The 22823-nt window shown below is 46.0% G+C and overlaps 1 protein-coding gene across 2 annotated transcripts in view; it reads right to left on the bottom strand.

Moving 5' to 3' along the window:
* TTPA (alpha tocopherol transfer protein) overlaps positions 1-10741 on the bottom strand; it is a 28436-nt gene extending 17695 nt beyond the window's left edge. The window contains exon 1 of one of the 2 annotated variants that reach the window (XM_084619347.1): positions 10179-10741. In XM_084619347.1, coding sequence (XP_084475473.1) covers positions 10179-10424 — 246 coding nt within the window. In that variant the 5' untranslated portion in view covers positions 10425-10741. The remainder of the gene's footprint in view (positions 1-10178) is intronic. The other variant, XM_084619346.1, reaches the window with a different exon arrangement.
* Between the last annotated feature and the right edge of the window lie 12082 nt (positions 10742-22823).

Genomic DNA, 22823 nt, shown 5'->3' with positions numbered 1-22823 from the left:
GGGTCGGCAACCTTTCAGAAGTGGTGTGCCGAGTCTTCATGTATTCACTCTAATTTAAGGTTTTGCATGCCAGTAATACATTTTAACATTTTTAGAAGGTCTTTTTTCTATAATATATAACTAAACTATTGTTGTATTTAAAGTAAATAAGGTTTTTAAAATGTTTAAGAAGCTTCATTTAAAATTAAATTAAAATGCAGAGGCCCCCCGGACTGGTGGCCAGGACCCGGGCAGCGTGAGTGCCACTGAAAATCAGCTCGCATGCACGCCATAGGTTGCCTACCCCTGTGACAGAATAATGTGATTAGAAGTTCACTGTGCTGGTAAACAGCAGTCCAGAACTTGATATTATTTTACTTCATGTTTACCTCCTTACAAACAACACTGATTAGCATGAAGTGTTCAGAATTGCATAACCAGACAGCATGAACTGGCAACACTATGTATTTTTTCTGTTGTCCTTCATACATACAAGCTGAATCAGCAGAAAAATATTTACCTTGCCAAAAAAAAAAAAAACACCACACTTCCCAAAAATCTGTAATATTGGTTTCTGCCCTTTTCCTCTATTAGGAGTTGTGCACACATTTTCAATAATTAATTATTCTATTAAAAGAAAACCACTGTACATAGCTAGTGAGTTCTGCTCCATGAGAGACTCAAACTTGGAAAAGCAGGGTACTGCTGATTAGGGTTGCCGAATTTTTAATCACACAAAACCGAACACACCTGCCCCACCCCTTCCCTGAGGCCCTGTCCCCACTCGCTCCATTCCCCCTTCCTCCATCACTTGCTCTCCCCAACCCTCACTCACTTTCACTGGGCTGGGGTAGGAGGTTGGGATGCGGGAGGGGGGTGAGGTCTCTGGGCAGGGGGTACGGGCTCTAGGTGGGGCCAGAAATAGGGGTTCAGGGTGTGGGAGAGGGCTCTGGGCTGGGGCATGGGTGAGGACTCCAGCTGGGGGGATGAAGGAAGGGGCTCCGGGCTGAAACAGTGGGTTGGAGTGCAGGAGAAGGGGTGCAGCCTCCGGCTTAGGGCTCTGGGGTGGGGCCAGGGATGAGGGGTTTGGGGTGCAGGAGGGGGTTGAGGCAGGCAGTTGGGGGAGGTGCAGGCTCCGGGAGGGAGTTTGGGTGTGGGAGGGGACTCTGGGCTGGAGCAGGGGGTTGGGATACGGGAGAGAGTTCAGTGTCTCGCGGCTCCCAGGAAGTTGCCTCCAGGTCCCTGCAGCCCCTAGACACATGGGCGGCCAGGGAGGAGCCACGTGCTGCCCTCGCGCCTGAAGGCGCTACCTGCGCAGCTCCCATTGGTCACGGTTCCCATGCGTTTAGGGGCTACAGGGACCTGGCAGCCACTTCTGGAATCCGCATGGAGCTAAGGCAGGCAGGGAGCCTGCCTTAGCCCCAGGCCCCCCTGCACCCACTGACCGGATTTTTAATGGCTTGGTTAGCAGTGCCAACCGGAGCCGCCAGGGTCCCTTTTCGATCGGGCGCTCCAGTGGAAAACCAGATGCCTGGCAACCCTACTGCTGGTAGAAATCAAGATGTGTGCAAAAACAATTCTCTCCATCACCTAGTCAATCTCCCTACCAGCGCAGAACTTTTTCCGCCAGTTCATACTTTTAGCCACAGCAGCCGTGATTTAAAATCAGCAGTGTTTGTACCTGCAATGTTAATGGCACATAAGGGAGGCCAAATGACACCTGGCGTGAACATTTGCCTATAAATCACTTAAGATAGTGAAAAAAGAGATTAATTATACCATCTCGAGATACAGCCTGCAATTAGATGGTGTCAGATGCTATTTTCATCTATTTCTACCAAAAGGTAACAACAAATAGCTAAAAGTTACCAAGCACTCAGTTCTACTACCTTTACTCACACTATCATCTTACTCTGTAAGTAGTCCCATTGATTTTAATGAGACTACTTGTGGAGTATGAACTACTCACTGTGTGAAAGGGGTGCAAAACTGAGCCTAAATGTCTGAAATATTTATTTCCTGTTCTAAAATTGAAGTGTGAGCTTAGCATTAAAGGACTTTCTGGGTTATCTCCAGCAGGCATTTAAGGTTCAATCCTGCAAACTTTGCTCAAGCAAATTAATCCTTATTCTACTGAGTAGTTCCACTGAAGTTGCATAGGACTGCTTGCATGTTTAAAGATTACTCATGTGAATAAGGCCTGCAAAATCGGACTATTCTTGTTGAACAAGCTCTGAAGAACAGCTCTCTGTTATCTTTAAAATAAATCTCTAATTTAACATGGTATAAATTGGCTCAGGGTCTCATGTACAAGGATTACTTGCTGATAGTTTTGAAGGGAATATATCTGTTCTGCTAAGGGAGTCAAGGGAAGGTGTACTGTGTTTATATATTGGCTATAAAGAGCTGTAGGTGTCAGTGTGGGTATAAGAGGGCTAAGTAACCTGAAAATACCGGGTTCCCATCTGGTTTGTAGGAAAAACAGATGGGATGATCATGATAGATGTAATGGCAATGTTCCAATCATTCAGGATTGTGGAACAGTTATTGTATGTGGAAAAACAATTCAATACATAATTATATTAGTTTATTAATTGAATAAGCAACTGTATGTCTGTTTGACAACTGATGATGGATATAAATTAAGTTGGTAAGTGGAATAAATTTGATCAGAAACATAATCCAATGTCTGTGGAACCAACCATTTCATCATGAGTGTCTTCATGCCAGGGATATAGTCCAGGATTTCTGAATGTCAAAGAAGTTATTGATTAACCTCAGAGAGTGCGAATTCAGTGTCTGACCTAGAACTAATTTAAAGAAAACAATGCATTTATAAATGAAAAATGACTGAATTCAACTTTTCCTGATCAATAATTATGAAAGCATATTGCCAGAGGCACTAATCAGAACTAGGCCTCCATTGTGGTAGAAACTATGCAAACACAGGCCATAACAAGAAACAGTACCTCCCCAGAAGAATTTACAATCTAAAAATAATAATGAAAGATCCAGAAGAGAAAATAAAAAGGAAATGGTATTTCTTTAATTTCTTCAGATCAGATCACACATACTGGGCTAATTTCTTTGTCACATAGTTATTACTTGAAACCAACAGTATGCTCAGTCCTGGACAAAATAGAGGAAGTCTCTGTCCCTGCCCCAAGGAGCATACATTCTAAAGTAGACAATACAGACCCACGGTAATCTACTGGTGAATCTGAAGTTGGTGGTCTCTCAAAATTGCTTTTGTAAAGGTAACACTTATTTCACGGGTGGATTGGTGCCAGGCTACAAAGAGTATGTCTTAAGGAGGGAGTAGAATGAGGAAAAGGTGGTCAGTTGACATATCTGGAGAACGACAGAGTTTTAGACCACCTGGAAGAAGGTGTAAAAAGAGGAGTGGATTAAGGAAACTTTAGCCCTGACTACAGTAGGAAAAGGACCCATTGTCAGCCTTCCTGAACGGATATGGAGATCAGTTTAGCTATTCGTGTAGTCCTACCATAACTGTTTTCAGCATCTTTATGGAAAGTGTTATACAGATGCTTCTGTAAGGCAACAGAAAAATTGTGCCCCAGCTACTACGCACTAGCAGTTGGCCACTTTCAACTCCAGTTAGAGATGGAGGAGACAACTGTCAGCAGTGGGTCATTTACCTAGTGTGAACGGATCTAATGGAAGCAGTTAGACAAGAGGCTTGGGCAGGGCAGAAAGAACAAGGTGGAGGGCAGGAAGATAAGGGCAGAACCATAGCAAGGGCTGGCTCATGCAGAGCCTTCAAAGTGAGGAAAATTTTGAAATCAATGAGAATAGCAAGAGGAAGTCAGCGAAGGGAAACAATACGGCTGTAATTAACTCTTGCAAAGAACAAAACAAGCAGCTTATTTTCCATAATGTATGTTAACATATAGAAAGCAGAACATCTTGAGATAACATCTTGAACTAAGTTGCGGCATGCCTAGCTCCTTTTATATGCCACGAAATTTGGTGACTGTGAAGGAAAAATGCCTAAAATGGCCAGCTGACTTTGAACTGTAGTAATCATATTCTGTATTGTAGTGCTGCAATACAAATAATGAACTGAAAGCTGAAAAGTTTAGGAATGTTTCATTTGGGGCCCTATTGCATACTGTGTGCAGGATTACCTCAGAACACAACATGGTTGCTATGTGCTATTTCTCAAGCAAGCTTAGGAAAGTGTCCAACATGGCAACGATTATATTGTTTCACTCAAAAATCCAGCTGTGGAGAATGACAGTTTTCATAGATTTGTTATTGATCCAGTAAGCATTTAGGAAAAAACTGACTGCATGCCATTGTTTTGGATCCACACATCACCAGTAAATAAAAACAGATGCTGCGGTTTGTAACATTGTTAAGACTTTGTCTCACCCTTCATAGATCTCAGTAACCACTGTGGTGAGAAAAACTTAAAAGGAGAGGATTTAATAACAGGATCCTAAAACACTGGGAGCCCAGAAGCCCGCCAATGTTTTAAGGTCCTGATCTCACAAATACTTGAAGAAGGAAGATACCCTGCCCCTTATAACCTTTCGGCTATGGAAAGGGTATTCACCCAGGATGTGAGAGACTCCCCAGGCAAGTCCCCCCTCATCCTAAGGAAGAGAAGGGTTTTGAACAGCAATCTGCCACCTCTCATGTGAGTGCTCTAACCACTAGACCATAGAATATTCTGATATAGGTGTCCCTAGTTGTTCCATTTTAATTAAACAAGTGCATATTATTATTAATTGGGCCAGCGAGAGCCTTAGAATGACTCTTTAGACCACTAGTTAGGGCACTCACCTAAGAGGTGGAAGATCCCAGTTCAAATCTGCTCTCCCCGTCTTGAACCGGGAGTTCCCTATCCAGTAGGCTAAAGATTGAAGGAATTTCTCCCCCCACCCTGGGTGGGTTTTTTGGGTCCCACATGCAACTTCAGGGGCTGAACGCCTGCCTTCTCCTGGTTCGTGGACCACAAGGAGAGCTAGATGCCTCCCTGCAGCCCAGACTTAGGCACCTATCACGAGGGAGGGGCGGGACTTAGCACACTCTGGTTGGTGTCTCCCGTTGGCTAGCTTAGGCAGCTCCACGCTTAACATGAGGGCTTTGTGGATTGCAGTCTAAGGCACCTAATCTTTGCTCAGGCTCTGTATAGGGAGCCTAGACACCTAATTCAGGCTTTGTGGATCGCAGTGTTGATCCTGTGACTTTTCTAGGCACCTAAAAATTTGGTGCTGTAACGCTCAGTGTTGCAACACCCAAGTCCCTCCGTGGATCCCACAGACAAGGTGTACCTTTTGAACACTAAAATATATCCAGGTAAGTGTTAATGCGCCTACCTGTGCCTCAGTTTCCCCATCTGTAAATTGGGGACAGTGCTACTGACCTCTTCCGTAAAGCAGTCTGAGACATACTGATGAAAACCACTGTAAGAGCTAAGTATTGGTGTTATTATTGCAGTATTAACATCTGATCCCTGCCTGCATTTCCCTCAGGGTGGAGGAAGATTAGTTACTGCACAGGTGTCAGCAAAATCAATGACAGTACAACTCCCTTGCTTGCCAGTGTTATTCCCCAGTAGGTGACCATCCTGCCAGCATTTCTTTCTGAAGTTGCACAGGAGAAGAAAATTCCTTGTTTGTGTATTCAAGCCATTTCACATATTCAGTGCCATGACTGTCTGTGCTTAATCTTTTCTGTGTCAAAGGACTTCTCGCTTCACCCCAAGGAAGACAAATCTCTGCCAATATTCCATTTAGACTGAGTTAACGCTTTCCTACTCATGAATGTTTACCCTTGTAATCCTTTACCGAAAGCTATTCAGTTACTTTCTCTTCTACTTTTGGAGTCTGTGTTTAAATGGTCAGGGCATACAGTCCCACCAGCATTTCAAGATTAAGGTTTTGGGGTCAGACGGGTTGCTTAATTGAATTTGTTTCAGTGTTTTGTAATAGTAAAAGTAAAAATGTAAAAGTGTATGCTGTGTTTGTTCCTGCCTGCTCTATGGTTTGGAAATGGTGTGTCTTACTGAGATGGAAGAAAGGAAGATACAGGTAGCAAAAAATAATATACTGTGAAGAATGGCAGGCAAGCAGAGCGTAGAAAGAGTGTGTGACACACTGTATGGATATGTGGGACAATTTATGATACTGTTGAAACCGATATTATAAAATTTCCAGGAATCTGACCAGATATGCCATCTGAGAAAATGTTACAATTCGCCAAGTATGATAATCTTGTTTACATGTTCGTATCACCTTTGTATTATGAATTATAGATATGTAGGGTATATCTGTATTTCCAAACTTGTGCCGTGTTTCTGGGTGATGCCAATCTGTCTGGGGGTATCAGCACTGCCTCGCCTGTTTGATGGCCCATTAAGGGACATCAACTGTACAATGAACCCATTCATGGGTGGCGGGTAAGGGAGGCTGGGGGAGGCAGTGCCTCCCCTAACAGCCAGGCATGGCCCCACCCACACTCCACACCCAGGGTCCCGCTTCAGCGGTGCCGCGCTGGGCTCCAGGGGGCTGGGGCCACACCACTCTCCCTCCCAGCACTGGGGAGGCTGCAGCGGCACTGCTGCACGCTCTCCCTCCCAGAGCTCTGGGACTGGGGGCAACTGCAGGCACTAGCCAGCCTGGGGCGGGGGCTGTGGTGGGGGGCTCTGGGGTACGCGGAAGGGGCAGGGCCTCTTGTGGAAGGGACGGGGCTGGGGGCTAGCCTCCCCCAGCCAGCGGTTCACGCGGCACCTACGAACCCCTTGAAAGGAACCAGGAGGGATACCTTATGAGTCAGCAGCAAAGCATGTAGTATGCCTGTGGACAGAGAACTCTAAAGCTTCCATGCCATGTGCTGGGCAGCTTGTGTTTGGAACAAAGGAAATACAAGCTGCATGGCAAGACTATAAAAGGCAGCTGCATCTTTTGTCTTCAATCCTGCTTCTCACCTCTGGAGTAAGTTTTCTACATACTGAAGCTCTGAACAAATGACTGAATGAATCATCTGAGCTGTGGATGTGTTCCAGAGGGACTTTCAAGCCAGCAAACTCACCAATACTGGTAAGAACCTGATATATGGACTTTGAAGTCTTTGTATGTATCTGATTGCTTTGACCATTTAACAACTTTCTTCTTGTTCTCTCTATTCATAATAAACCTTTAGTTTTAGATGCTAAAGGATTGGCTGACAGCCTCGTATTTTGCGTAAGATCGAAACTCATATTGACCCGGTAACATGGCTGGCCCTTTGGGGTCAGAAGAACATTTTGTATATGTGAGCAGAGTTTTAAAATAACCTCACCTTACTGCACCTATGTGCTGAATGGGAGCCAGAGTACTGGAATGCAATAAAGGCGGCTGTGTGATTTCTTTTTTTGCTTCTTGATAACCAGTGTGGGGAATCAGGAGCACAGTTTGTGACTGGTTGAAGAGTTTAACTTTAGTGTTAACCACTAGTTTTGGGAGTGTCTGCTCTCCCTTATGCAGCCTGCCCTGACCTTGGCATTTCCAGTGAGGGGTACCCCAGCACCCTGTATCACACGGTGTATGGAAGAAATTAGGGGGAAAATAAACTTGGGGCTCTCAGTGATAGATAGGCCGGACAGCACACACTTGAGGTGGAATGGACATGTGATAAGAATGGGAAAAGAGTGACCAGCAAGGAAAGCACAGGAGGAAGAGGATAGCAACACAGGATGTGGAAGACTGAGGATATGATGGAAAGACTCCATCAAGAGAAATCTGAAGAGAAAAAGAACTGGAACTACAAGACATGTGATGAGCCCATCCTATGGTCCACAAGGAGCGGAGAAGAATCATGTGCACCTCTGACCCAATGTAAATAGAAAAAGGAGTTGAGAAAAAAAGAAAAGAAAGTTTTGTAATAACTCTGCAGGACCACATATGAAATAGTTGGTGTCAGGCTTAATGGGATGCACCTCTGGATTTTTAACATCTCTAATCCTTGATATGGGTTTTTCCACCAAAAATTAAATGCTTCAAGGCTGGGTTTTCTCTAATTAAAAAACAGCAGCAGCCTAACACTCCTGAGCAACCCTACAATAGCCAGTGAGCACTGAGTATGGAAGAATAATTGGTATAAAATGTTTGTTCCAAGTTTCCAGTGAGTTATTATAAACAGTTATTCTAAAAATACACTATTTTGCCAATGTCTAACTGATCATCCTTCCTTTAGTAATATTTCCATAATGTGTTAGGCCCAAATTTTCAGACATGCCCAGTGTGACAAGGTGGGATATGTCTGAACTGAATTATGACTCCCATTTTGTGTTGACTATCATTTTTGTATTAGACAGGCGATCTCCAGTCTCAGTCTCTGAGACTGAGATCCAGTGTCAGAGGCTCTATGATCAACCACTCAATCACAATAGGGTTGCCAACCCACCTGGAGCCAAACTGGGAGATCAGCCACTAGCAGTCCAGTGGGGCTCAGGCAGGCTCCCTGCCAGCTCTGGCCCCGCACCACTCCCGGAAGCAGCTGGCATGTCCGGCAGAGGCTCCTGTGGGGGGAAGGGCAGGGGAGCGCCACACGCTGCCATCACCTGCAGGCACCTCCCCCGCAGTTCCCATTGGTCAGGAATGGGAAAGCGCAGCCAACTGGAGCTGTGGGGGTGGTGCCTATAGGTGAGGGCAGCGTGCAGAACCACCTGCTCCCACAGGAGCCACTGCTGGACATGCTGGCCACTTCCAGGAGCAGCGCGAGGCCGGGGCAGGTGCAGGCCTGGCCACCAGTTCCCACAGCTCCCATTGGCCAGGAGCAGCAAACCGCAGCCACTGGGAGCTGCAGGTAGCCATGCAAATGTATACAAATGGTCTGTTGGCTGGCCAGCGGCTTGCCCTGATGGACCACGTGCAGCCCGTGGGCTGCCCAACACTGCTTCAAAGGCTCAAAACCCATAAGACAAATAGAATGCAAAATATTAAAGATTTTAGCAGGCTTGTCTCATGATTTTTGAACACGCAGAGTTGGCCATACTGATTCTCTGATATATTAATAAGTGAAAAATCATAGCCTAAGGCAATATTACAGCTGGGAAATATAAATATACGGTTTGCTGGGCAACATTAACTCATCCACATCAATTTCAATTAAAATACAAACACATATTCAATGCTGGTAAGTTAATATTTCCCTGAGAAACTTTAAAGGGCCACTGATGACTTGAACTTGTTACCAGTTTTAAAAAAACCTTTTAAGTAATTACCACAAAACAACCAGGAAAATGGTGAAATTCACTATATACTGAATGAATTCAAATGCACTAAATGAACAAAGTCAGAAAGAGAGGAAAATATGTTTTTCCTAATCTCTTTGTGTTATAGTAACTCCAGGTGTTATCTATAAGACAAGAATGTGATTTTTGATGTTTATGGCATCCCTTTAAGTGTTTCACTTTCTGATATTAGGGTATTTAAATCTGTACTCAATGCTGCATAAGTAAGATTACAGAAAGCTAATAGTCATACTGTGCACTTCTCTGGCATCAAGCTGGATATGTGCATCCAGTTCCTGCTTTATGAACTTAGAAAGTGCTATAGCTACCAAAACAGCTGCTCCAGTCCAATCCCTACTAAATGCTACAGCCATTTCCTTTACTCCTACTTTACTCAGTTATTACACCACCAAGACGCGACCCTGATCCTGCACTAGGAGTAGTCCCATTGACTTCACCAGGGTTCCCTGGGGCCACGTGAGTCTATCCAGCCCACACAGAGCTCTTGGCAGGAGCAGGGCCTAAACCTTAGTTTGGGTGTTGTCTTTATTTATCCTGGAACGCAGCGGCCCCAATTTCTCCCATAAAATGCAGGCGTGTGGTTTCATGTCTCTCCCTTTCCCCGCGAGGGATTAGTGTCTGTATTGTCATTACTTCTAGGGTGCCTACACAAGCTATTAGGCACTTGACAGACAGACCAACAGTTCTGACCAGAAGGGCTCACGCTGCAGACTAGCAGGCATTGCCCGGGCGTCTGGTACTCCTCTCCCCACACCGGGGAGCGATCTCACACAGCAACCGGGGCATGCACCTTCCGGCTCCCTGCAGGATCGTCCGAGGGCGGCGGTCGAGGCCGCAGCGCTGAGCCCCTGCAGCCCTGCGGGGTCCGAGGGAAAGGGCCGGCTGCAGCCCCAGGGAGACCAGCTGGCCTCGGGCCCCGCGCCCAGCCCCTCCTTACCTTCCAAGCCAGGGGCAGGTCGAAGTCCCGGGCTCGCAGGAACCTGAGCAGGAAGGAGTCGGTGAGAGCGAGCGGCCAGCGCTGGCTGCGGTCAGCCGCGGCCAGGCGCCGCAGCTCCGCCACGGCGGCTCCCACCAGCGGGGACTGGTCGGGCAGCTCGTTAAGGTTCCCCGGCGGGGCGGGCGGCTTCACCTGAGACATGCGGGCTGTAGAGCCAGGGACCCGCAGCGACGGCTGCTGCGCCATGCAACGGAGGCGAGCGGCGGCCAAATGCCCCCCGCGCCGCACGGGGCGGACACGCCGCTTCCCATCGCGAAAGAGGCAGAGCGAGTCAGGGACGCGGGAGCGCTCACCCCACCCCCGCCAGGTCAAGCTTAACCCCTGCAGGGCCTGCTGACGCCAGGAGGAGGGTTGTCTTGGGGCCGGGGGCTAGTATCTGGACGCCAGTGGCGCATCAGTCCCTGGGCCAACGAGCCCGTGCCCAGGGGTCCCCGCCAACTGGGGGAGCCCGGCCACACGGGCGCCCCCGCGTCCCGCCTTTCCGGGGCTCCTGCAGAGGAGCGGGAGCTTCCGCACCCCGAGCTTGCTCCCCGGGCAGGAGCGCCGGGCAGGGCGAAGCGGGACACGCCCCCAATCCAAAATTTCCTTTCCGTGCAAGGTGCGGGCTTCATGCGCCCCTGCAACCCACCGCCAGCCCCAGCTTTGCAAATCATCCTTCAATAAGGAACTGTGGTTTCAACGCACATAAATAACAAGAGACCTCTCAAGTCAAGCGTCACATCCAGCAAAAGTTGGACTGTTCTGGAAAGACTTGAACATGCCACTCTCTGACCCCAAACTTTTTTTTCTTTGCAAAGCACTGTCCTGTCTCCCTACACCCATCTTCCATTTTGCAACTTGAATAATAAGCAACTGGGTTTGTAGACTGCCTACAAAAAGGACAGATGAAGGGATCAGAATGTATAAATATTATACACACCTTTTCCATTTTACAATTATACATATTATTTATATTAAGATACCCAAAAAAAACCAACCCTTTGTTGTCAAGCTGTTAAGTTTTCTACACAGTTAACACACCTGATGCTATGGGTTCTCAAACTTCATTGCACTGTGACTCCCTTCTGACAACAAAAATTATTACACGACCCCAGGAGGAGGGACCGAAGCCTACCTGAGCCCTGCCACCCCGGGATCAAAAGCCTGAGCTCCACCACCCTGGGCAGGGGGCCCAAAGCCCAAGGGTCTCATCCCTGAGCTGGGGACCTATAACCTGAGCCCCACCACCAAGGGCCCTGGGCAGTGGGGCTTGGGCTTGGGCTTTGGCCCTGGGCCCCAGCCAGTCTAATGACAGCCTTGGAGACCCCATTAAATTGGGGTTATGACCCACTTGGGGGTCCCGACCCACAGTTTGAGAACCCCTGCCAGGTGCAAAATTACAAAAAACAAGGAAATGAAAAGTTAAGTCTTCTAATCTATTCCTTCTCTCACACTCCCTACCACTGTCAAAACTAACAATACAGACCATGCTCTGTAACCTTAACTGTTCCCCCAGAGATGCCAGACTTTTATCACCACTTTTATTGGCCCTTGCGCACCAGAATATTTTATCTGCTATCACCTGCACCAGAGATTTCTGTGCATGACAGCAAGTAAGCTGGAAAACCAAGGTGCATTTGGCTGTTCTATCAAAAAAATTAATTGTATTATTTTAAATACCATTCATTGCCTATGCAGAAAAGGTTTTAGGAGCATTTGCCTTCACCTGCCCCCTCTGTAGCTCTTTTCCATGTAATGTGAATGTAGCATTAATATTAAAAATAATATTTCAAACATTGATTAGTTCAGTAGAGGACGTCAAAGAGCTTGGCCAGAAAAGTAAGTATTTATTAAAGCAAAAATTCTGTCATTACAGATGTAAAGTTGTTGGAATAATCTACAATATTGGAAACCATTTCGTATGTTTTCACAAGCTTGGGAAAGCTCAGAGCTGACATTTCTATGATGGCATTTTTGAATTCTAAAGCAAAGCAAATGGAGATATTTCAGCCACCGAAGAGATGTTCTCCAAATATCACCTAAAGAAAAATGGCCTCAGTCACGCTGCTGATGTATGGGTATGTTGCATGAACTACATTATTTTGAAATTGCTGGATGTGAGATGGTGTCATAGGATAAATGTTAAGTGAAATTATATAGTGAGGTACGTTATGGGACGAAGACCAAAAAGAACACATACCACTAGGTGGATGGAGACACAGAGTATGTTTACACTGCATCTGGGAGTTAGCTTCCCTGCCTAGGTCCACAGTCTTATGCTGGTGGGGTTTGCGTTAGTATGCTAAAAAAAAGCTGTGTAGACACTGCAATTTAGGCCGGAGCTCAAGCTGTCAAATCCATCCCCACCCGAGCTTGAGAGCTCAAGTTCTAGCCTGAGTCGCAATGTCTACACACCTATTTTTAGCATGCTAACCAGATATCATGTAGACATACCCACAGAGACTTGGACTTCTGGACAGAAGCTCCACTCAGACTCCTCACTTGGAAATTTGGGAGGTTGAATTTGAAGGAGAAGAAACTCTGCTGGGCTCTTATAATCTTAGGCTGTCCCTGCTAGAGTAAGAAGTAGGACGGTCACTAGATGTTACTGTTTTGCTTGTGTTAGGTTTACTCAGTTAGATAAAAGTTTAGTGTTTGGTCAAACCCAGGAGTCAGAGGCATAGTCAATCGGTGGGTTTTGAAGAGATCCGAAGGGCCTTCAAAATACAGTAACGAAAAGCAGCCAAGAGCACCTGACATTTACAGGCAGGTGTCCTGAGAAGAAAATTAGAGACGTAAAAAGGCTGCACTTGTCAGCTGTAGCCACTGACACTAGTGTTGAATAAGGTGTGCTGCCCCGTAAGGGGGAGGTTGTGACAACAGGTATTACAGCAAGCTGAAGGAAAATAGTTGATTGAACTCGTCATAACAAATATTTGCACATTGGTTAAAAAAAACTGAACAAATGTGATGTGTTTAGCCATCTTTCCTGTTCTTAAATTGTCTAAAGAAGAGAGTTTCTGTAGATCTTCTTTATTCATAATTATTTATCTAATAATGTCTGAGAAAATATTGCAGCTGGATTTGCAACAAATGAATGAAGTGTTGGATTTGGTTGCTTTTTATGGGTTTATGTGTGTTTACTCAGAAAGACCAGGCAAAGTGGAAGTACAGGTCTGATATTTGGCAGGAAGCCCAGAAAGGTAGGAGTGGTGTATTTTGTCATTTATGTATGTTGAACTCCCCGTTGCTTATTTAAGAACAATTTGAAAAAGGAAAGGGTGGGAGGCTGTAACGTATGTGAATGATTGTTCAGAAATAAATCTTTAGGTCAGGCAGTAGTACATCCTAGACTTTTCATAACGGTTTAATGCTTGCATAAATGTGTCACATGGGGTGACATGACTTATTTTGTTATTTATAGCAGGTCAGCCTTAGTTGCTGTCACGGTTCCTCCCCCACTCTGAACTCTAGGGTACAGATGTGGGGACCTGCATGAAAAACCTCCTAAGCTTATCTTTACCAGCTTAGGTCAAAACTTCCCCAAGGTACAAAATATTACATCTGTTATCCTTGGACTGGCCGCTACCACCACCAAACTAATACTGGTTACTGGGGAAGAGCTGTTTGGACGCGTCCTTCCCCCCAAAATACTTCCCAAAACCTTGCACCCCACTTCCTGGACAAGGTTTGGTAAAAAGCCTCACCAATTTGCCTAGGTGACTACAGACCCAGACCCTTGGATCTTAAGAACAATGAACAATCCTCCCAACACTTGCACCCCCCCTTTCCTGGGAAATGTTGGATAAAAAGCCTCACCAATTTGCATAGGTGACCACAGACCCAAACCCTTGGATCTGAGAACAATGAAAAAGCATTCAGTTTTTTACAAGAAGACTTTTAATAAAAAATAGAAGTAAATAGAAATAAAGAAATCCCCCCTGTAAAATCAGGATGGTAGATATCTTACAGGGTAATTAGATTCAAAAACATAGAGAACCCCTCTAGGCAAAACCTTAAGTTACAAAAAAGATACACAGACAGAAATAGTTATTCTATTCAGCACAATTCTTTTCTCAGCCATTTAAAGAAATCATAATCTAACACATACCTAGCTAGATTACTTACTAAAAGTTCTAAGACTCCATTCCTGTTCTGTCCCCGGCCAAGACGACTACAGACAGACACAGACCCTTTGTTTCTCCCCCTCCTCCCAGCTTTTGAAAGTATCTTGTCTCCTCATTGGTCATTTTGGTCAGGTGCCAGCGAGGTTACCTTTAGCTTCTTAACCCTTTACAGGTGAGAGGAGATTTCCCCTGGCCAGGAGGGATTTCAAAGGGGTTTACCCTTCCCTTTATATTTATGACACGCCCCCCAAATCTCAGCTAGGGTGAAACACTGGCTGGGATTTCTTCCTGGAGCTCTAGGAAAACAGAGTTAATAAGACACATGCATCTCTAAATATACTACCAAGTACATAAAGACTAACAATATTTTCCACATCTCAAGGACGATTTTAACCAGTTGATTCTGGGAAACTTTCACGGGAGAGTGCATCAGCCACTTTGTTAGAAGCTCCTGAGATGTGTTGGATGTCGAAATCAAAATCTTGGAGAGCTAAACTCCACCGAAGAAGTTTTTTGTTAGTTTCTTTGACGGTGTGAAGCCACTTTAGTGCAGCATGGTCGGTTTGCAGGTGGAAACGCCGTCCCCAAACATATGGGCGTAGCTTTTCCAGAGCATAGACAATGGCATAACATTCTTTTTCAGTGACTGACCAGTTGCTTTCCCTCTCAGACAGTTTTTTGCTGAGAAACACTACAGGGTGGAATTCTTGATCAGGTCCTTTCTGCATTAAAACTGCTCCCACACCACGCTCGGATGCATCTGTGGTTACTAGGAACGGTTTGTCAAAGTCTGGGGCCCTTAGTACAGGGTCAGACATGAGTGTCGCTTTAAGCTTGTTAAAGGCCTTCTGACACTTTCCGGTCCACTGAACAGCATTTGGCTGTTTCTTTTTGGTTAGGTCTGTCAGTGGGGCAGCGATTTGGCTGTAGTGCGGTACAAATCGTCTGTAATAACCGGTCAAGCCTAAGAAGGATTGAACCTGTTTCTTTGACTTTGGGACAGGCCACTTTTGGATAGCATCCACTTTGGCCTGTAGGGGGCTGATAGTTCCTTGACCCACCTGGTGTCCAAGGTAAGTCACTCTGTTTAGGCCTATTTGACACTTCTTAGCCTTAACAGTTAGTCCTGCCTCCCTTATGCGCTCAAGGACTTTTTGTAGATGTTCCAGGTGGTCTGCCCAGGAATCCGAAAATATGGCCACATCGTCAAGGTAGGCGACTGCATATTCTCCTAATCCCGCTAGGAGACCATCTACAAGTCTTTGGAAAGTGGCGGGTGCATTTCGCAGCCCGAAAGGGAGTACATTAAATTCATACAGCCCGAGATGTGTGATGAAGGCTGACCTTTCCTTGGCAGATTCATCTAGCGGTACCTGCCAGTACCCCTTGGTTAAGTCCAAGGTAGAGATGAACTGGGCCCGTCCCAGTTTCTCTAATAGTTCATCAGTGCGTGGCATTGGATAGTTGTCTGGGCGAGTTACAGCATTTAGCTTACGGTAGTCCACGCAAAAACGTATTTCCCCATCTGGTTTGGGAACTAGAACCACTGGAGATGCCCATGCACTTTCAGAGGGGCGGATTACACCCATCTGTAACATATCCTGGATCTCCCGTTCTATAGCAGTTTTAGCTTGAGGAGACACCCGGTAAGGGTGGACCCTAATTGGGTGAGCATTACCTGTGTCAATGGAGTGGTATGCCCGTTCAGTCAGTCCTGGGGTGGCTGAGAACGTTGGCGCGTAGCTAGTGCACAGCTCCTGGATCTGCTGTCGCTGCATATGCCCAAGGGTCATGGAGAGGTTCACCTCTTCCACACCACCAGCACATTTCCCTTCGTAATAGACACCTTCAGGCCACTCAGCGTCGTCTCCTCCCTGGGCTGTAAACTGACAAACCTTTAATTCTCTGGAATAAAAGGGCTTTAGAGAATTAATATGGTACACCTTAGGCTTTCGGTTGGAGGTGGGGAATGCTATGAGATAATTAACAGCTCCCAGGCGCTCCTGGACCACGAATGGCCCTTCCCACGATGCTTCCATTTTATGGGCCTGGAGCGCCTTTAAGACCATGACCTGGTCTCCTACTTTGAAGGAACGCTCTCTGGCATGTTTATCATACCAGGCTTTTTGCTCTTTTTGAGCATCCTGTAAGTTTTCTCTAGCAAGGGCTAAAGAGGTTCGGAGGGTGTTTTGTAGGTTGGTTACAAAGTCCAGAATGTTAGTTCCTGGAGAAGGTGTAAATCCCTCCCATTGCTGCTTCACCAACTGCAATGGCCCCTTAACCTCACGGCCATATACAAGTTCAAATGGGGAAAACCCTAAACTGGGATGTGGTACAGCTCTGTAGGCAAAGAGCAACTGCTGCAATACTAGGTCCCAATCATTGGAGTGCTCATTTACGAATTTACGTATCATGGCCCCCCAAAGTTCCATTAAACTTCTCCACCATGCCATTTGTTTGATGATGGTAAGGAGTGGCAACCAAGTGATTTACCCCATGAGCTTCCCAAAGGTTTTTCATAGTTCCTGCCAGGAAATTAGTCCCTGCATCTGTGAGGATGTCGGAGGGCCAACCTACCCTGGCAAAAATGTCTGCTAGTGCCTGGCACACACTTTTAGCCCTGGTGTTGCTTAGAGCTACTGCTTCCGGCCATCGGGTGGCAAAATCCATGAAAGTCAGTATGTACTGCTTTCCTCTGGGTCTCTTTTTCGGAAAAGGACCCAGAATATCCACAGCTACTCGCTGAAATGGAACTTCAATGATGGGGAGTGGCTGGAGAGGGGCTTTGACCTGGTCTTGGGGTTTTCCCACTCTTTGGCACACCTTACAAGACTGGACATAGGTAGAAACATCCTTGCCCATTCCCTCCCAGTGGAATGACCCCCCCAAACGGTCTTTGGTCCTGTTCACCCCAGCATGGCCACTAGGGTGATCATGGGCTAAGCTCAAGAGCTTGGCCCGGTATTTAGTTGGAACTACCAACTGTCTCTGAGGATGCCAGTCTTCCTGGTGTCCCCCAGAAAGAGTTTCCTTGTATAAAAGTCCTCTTTCTACCACAAACCTGGATCGATTAGAAGAGCTGAGAGGCGGTGGGTTGCTCCGTGCCGCCGTCCATGCTCTCTGGAGGCTTTCATCTGCTTCCTGTTCGGTCTGGAACTGTTCCCTTGATGCTGGAGACATCAGTTCCTCATTGGATTGGGGACATAGGCTTGGTCCCTCTGGAAGCGATATAGGGGATGGAGCTGTTTCTGTTGACTGTGAACCGCTCTCCGCTGGTGCACTATGTTGGGATTCAGGCTCCGGCTGAGCCTCTTGTGTAGGGTTATCGGCTGCTGCCAGTTCAGGTTCGGTGGGGCCCTCTGGTGTTGAGGTTGCAAGTACTGGATTCAGTGCTGGCACGGGGTCTGGTGTTGGTTGTTTGGCTGGTTCCGGTTCTGGGACTGGTTCCGTCTGGGTCTCTGGGACTGGATCCGCTACTGCTGTTGCAGACATTGGCCTGGGGTCCGGGTCCATCACCTCTGACCGGGCCCCGATAGAAGTTTCCGGAACAGAGCTAGGCCCCACGGCTTGTTTAGCCTGGCTGCGGGTGACCGTTCCACCCTCTTGGCCTGCTTCACGTGATTGGCCAAGTCTTCCCCCAACAGCATGGGGATGGGATAATCATCATAGACTGCAAAAGTCCACATTCCTGACCAGCCCTTGTACTGGACAGGCAACTTGGCTGTAGGCAAATTGAAAGAGTTGGACTTGAAGGGTTGAATCGTCACTTGGATCTCTGGGTTGATTAAATTGGGGTTCACTAAGGAAGCATGGATAGCTGACACTTGTGCTCCGGTGTCCCTCCACGCGGTGACCTTCTTCCCGCCCACACTCACAGTTTCCCTCCGCTCCAAGGGTATCTGGGAGGTATCTGGGCCTGTGGACCTCTGGTGTGATTCCGGTGCAATGAACTGTAATCTGTTGGGGTTCTTGGGGCAGTTGGCCTTTACATGCCCCAGCTCGTTACATTTAAAACATCGTCCAGCTGACGGGTCACCGGGGCGAGGTGGGTTGCTGGAGAACGGGGTGGTGGGACGATAAGGGGTCTGGAGGGTTCTTTGGGAGGTAGGTGGGGCTTTGGGCGGCCCCCGGTAATAGGGTGAGGTCTGGGGTGGTCCCTTCTGGTCTCCGCTCCAACTGCGACCAGTTTTCTTCTTCTCTGCCACCTCCACCCATCTGGCTCCAATCTCTCCTGCCTCGATTACAGTTTTGGGTTTCCCATCTAGGATGTATCTTTCTATTTCCTCAGGAACACCCTCTAAGAATTGTTCCATTTGCATTAGGAAGGGCAAATTTACTGGAGATTCAACACTTGCTCCTGATATCCAGGCATCCCAATGTTTCACAATGTGGTAGTCATGTCGGGTAAATGACATGTCTGGTTTCCACCTTAGGGCTCGGAACCTCCGACGAGACTGCTCGGGTGTTATCCCCATTCTGACTCTCGCCTTGGATTTAAACAGTTCATACTTGTTCATATGTTCTTTAGGCATTTCAGCTGCCACCTCAGCTAAGGGTCCACTGAGCTGCGGCCTCAGCTCTACCATGTATTGGTCAGTAGAGATGTTGTACCCAAGGCAGGCCCTTTCGAAGTTTTCTAAGAAGGCCTCAGTATCATCACCTGCCTTGTAGGTGGGGAACTTTCTGGGATGGGAAGTGGTACCTGGAGAAGGATTGCTAGGGTTTGTTGGTATATTCTGCTGGGCCTTTATCCTCTCCATCTCCTCCACATGCTTCCTTGCCTCCATTTCCCTCTTGTGGGCAGCCTCCTGTACCTCCTTCTCCAGCCGCATGAGTTCTATCTGTCTTTCATCTTCCCTTTGTTTTTCCTCAGCCTGAAATTTGGCTAATTCCAGCTGTAGTCGAGCCGAGGACTTGGCCATCTAACCTCTCTGTTTTTTACTAACTTTACACCCGAGGTTTAGAAATAAACAAACAAAACTTGGCTGTAAAATTTTGCTGTGCTGGAATAGAATACCTATTCTCTGATAGTGACTGTCAGCCTACAGAAAAAGACAATTCCCTTGTCTCTGCTCTGGGCCCAAATTAAAGCAAAAAACCTCCAACTACTTAGAAACCTGCTTACCCAGCCCAAAGAAAAAAAAAATTTCTTTTCAAACCTGTGCTCCTTGTAAAACAAAAAAAAAATCAAAATCCAAAAAAAAAACCCTGCCACTTTTGTCTCCAGGCAAATGGGTAGAGCACACCCCCCCTATTTACTTTTAGGAAGAAAAGAAAAAAAAACCTCTGGGTTGGAAGACTGTGAATTTCCCTGCAGGAGTTAAGTACCCTGCCTCCAGGCAAAGAAAACCTGCAATTCACAAGATAATCCCCTTTTGTCTCTGCTTGGCCACAAAGCAGAGAGAAACCAAGCTGCTTTCAGTTTCAAAGCTGCTTTCTGGACTTCCTAAAAATTCCTTTTTAAAATCTGTATTTCTAGTTCAAAAAATCTCAACTGGATCTCAAAATGATTTCAGGTTAATCCCACCACTGTGCCACCATGTCACGGTTCCTCCCCCACTCTGAACTCTAGGGTACAGATGTGGGGACCTGCATGAAAACCCTCCTAAGCTTATCTTTACCAGCTTAGGTCAAAACTTCCCCAAGGTACAAAATATTACATCCGTTATCCTTGGACTGGCCGCTACCACCACCAAACTAATACTGGTTACTGGGGAAGAGCTGTTTGGACGCATCCTTCCCCCCAAAATACTTCCCAAAACCTTGCACCCCACTTCCTGGACAAGGTTTGGTAAAAAGCCTCACCAATTTGCCTAGGTGACTACAGACCCAGACCCTTGGATCTTAAGAACAATGAACAATCCTCCCAACACTTGCACCCCCCCTTTCCTGGGAAATGTTGGATAAAAAGCCTCACCAATTTGCATAGGTGACCACAGACCCAAACCCTTGGATCTGAGAACAATGAAAAAGCATTCAGTTTTTTACAAGAAGACTTTTAATAAAAAATAGAAGTAAATAGAAATAAAGAAATCCCCCCTGTAAAATCAGGATGGTAGATATCTAACAGGGTAATTAGATTCAAAAACATAGAGAACCCCTCTAGGCAAAACCTTAAGTTACAAAAAAGATACACAGACAGAAATAGTTATTCTATTCAGCACAATTCTTTTCTCAGCCATTTAAAGAAATCATAATCTAACACATACCTAGCTAGATTACTTACTAAAAGTTCTAAGACTCCATTCCTGTTCTGTCCCCGGCCAAGACGACTACAGACAGACACAGACCCTTTGTTTCTCCCCCTCCTCCCAGCTTTTGAAAGTATCTTGTCTCCTCATTGGTCATTTTGGTCAGGTGCCAGCGAGGTTACCTTTAGCTTCTTAACCCTTTACAGGTGAGAGGAGCTTTCCCCTGGCCAGGAGGGATTTCAAAGGGGTTTACCCTTCCCTTTATATTTATGACAGTTGCTTATTCATGAACCATTCCCAAAACATAAGTGGGGAGGAGATGGAAGAAACTAAGCTTTGGATCGGGGAGTGGCATATCCAGGTCTCTTCACCACAGTCTAAATTTAGCAGGGATGTGTCGCTTGGGGTGACTGAAAAGTTTCTTGTCATTTATGTGGGTTGAAACCACAGTTCCTTATTGAAGATCACTTGCAAAATGTGGGGAGAGTGGTGGGGCACATTGGGGTTGTGTGACACATTTTGCACAGAAATGAATCTACAGGTCAGGGTGTGACATGCTCTCTGGAGTCTTCAGAATGGTTCAATAGTTGCACAGATGTTTCATTTTAGATGTGATCCAAAAGGTATTTTTGTCATTTACACATCATCAAATATATTACTTTTTCAAATTAAGAGACAATTCCATCATGTGAGACTGGGGTCTTGCTTGCATCTCAGAAAAGTGTATCCTTAAAAGCATGACTATATAGTGTTTTAAAGCTCAATCTAGGGTTTGGTTTGAGATTTCTAAAAATTAAATGTACACCAATTAATTATTTTTATTATTATTTTGGCCTTTGAATAAGAAACCAACAAATAAGGATCCTAGCCTCATGGGATCCTGGACTTATTGAAGTCAATTGAAGGGATTTCACTCTCTTGCGTTTGCACAGTACCTAGTGCAGTTGCATCCTAATCAGAACTATTAAGCATTGCTTCAATACAAATCACAAATAGAAACCAGAATAATGAGGTACAGGGCAGGTTAGCAAGCAGAAGAGGTGAAAATTAGAGGTATATCCAAAGGAAAGCCTTTAAATCAAGAAAGTGAGAAGAGCAGAAAACTCCATGAAGTCCAATGGGGACTTCTCCATGTTACATGGGAAGTACTGGCTGCTGGGCATGGTATAAAACCCAAGGTAGAGTTAGCAGGTGTTAATTGAGCCTCAGACACTTATGTACATGCTGAATGTTAAGCACACATATGTCTACAGGATCAGGCTTAAGAGTTTAATTTTCAAAGGTGCTGAGCACCCACAACTTCAGCTGCAGTCAGTGGGAGTGGCAGGTGTTCAGGGTCTCTGAAAATCAACACTAACTGCCTTACCTAACCTGCCACAGTGGCTCACTGCTAGAGCCAGCAAAGAATGTTTGACTCATAGGTCCTGGAGTTTTGCCCAGCAGCTTACATTTGACTCAAATCAATGCAGTTGTTGAGATAGGAGAGCAAGGGGGAATATTATGAGGGGAGGGGTGATGCAGAGAGTCTTTTTGTATGGCTTGCTTTTGAGGGGGGCGTTCATCTTTCAAGAAGACATTTATGTTGTTGGCTTGTTTTTGTTATTGATCACAGCACTAAAAAGGTGCTGAACTTTCAAACCTCCTGCTTCAAATGTAGCATGTTCCCAAAGATGGATAAATTGCTTGGAAAAACATTTTACCAATTTACCTACGAAAGGTATAAAGCTAAGTGCTGGTAAAATGGTACATCTCACTGAAGGTTTTTCCATTATTACTGGAGCCCTTTGTCAATAAGCAGCTGGGTTTGCTCCAGAGAGTTATCACGGTTAAGCTTCAGTGTAGCAATGAGCTCAGTATAAGAAGACTTCTGCACCCACACAGAGCCTCTACTGAAGTGAAGAACTTACTGTCAAATCATGGGGGTTCCTATAGGGTGCAGTATCTTCCCATGCAGAGCTCTTTGCAGGATCACAGCCTTACTCATGAAAAAAAAATACATTGTCTATCATCAGATCCTATAAGCTAAGCAAGATTGAGTTGAGAGTTAGTTCTGGTATTGCCAAGAAATATTGAGTGCTGCAGGAAGAAAATGTAAATAGGTGTAATTCTTCCCCTGAATCAGCACCATACTAATGCTTCAGTATGGTGTTTGGGTGTTGTGCTGCTGGAGGTGCCATCTTTCAGCTGACACCTAAACCTCAAGTTCAAGTAATCTCTGGTCATTAAAGGGCAGGGGTCAGTGCAAGCCTCTTCCAAGATGTGAGGAGGGCTAGGCGTAAAATCCTGCC

Source organism: Lepidochelys olivacea, assembly GCF_965140295.1.
Source record: "Lepidochelys olivacea isolate rLepOli2 genome assembly, chromosome: 2".
NCBI lineage: Eukaryota > Metazoa > Chordata > Testudines > Cheloniidae > Lepidochelys > Lepidochelys olivacea.
This window is presented reverse-complemented; position numbering and strand designations above follow the sequence as displayed.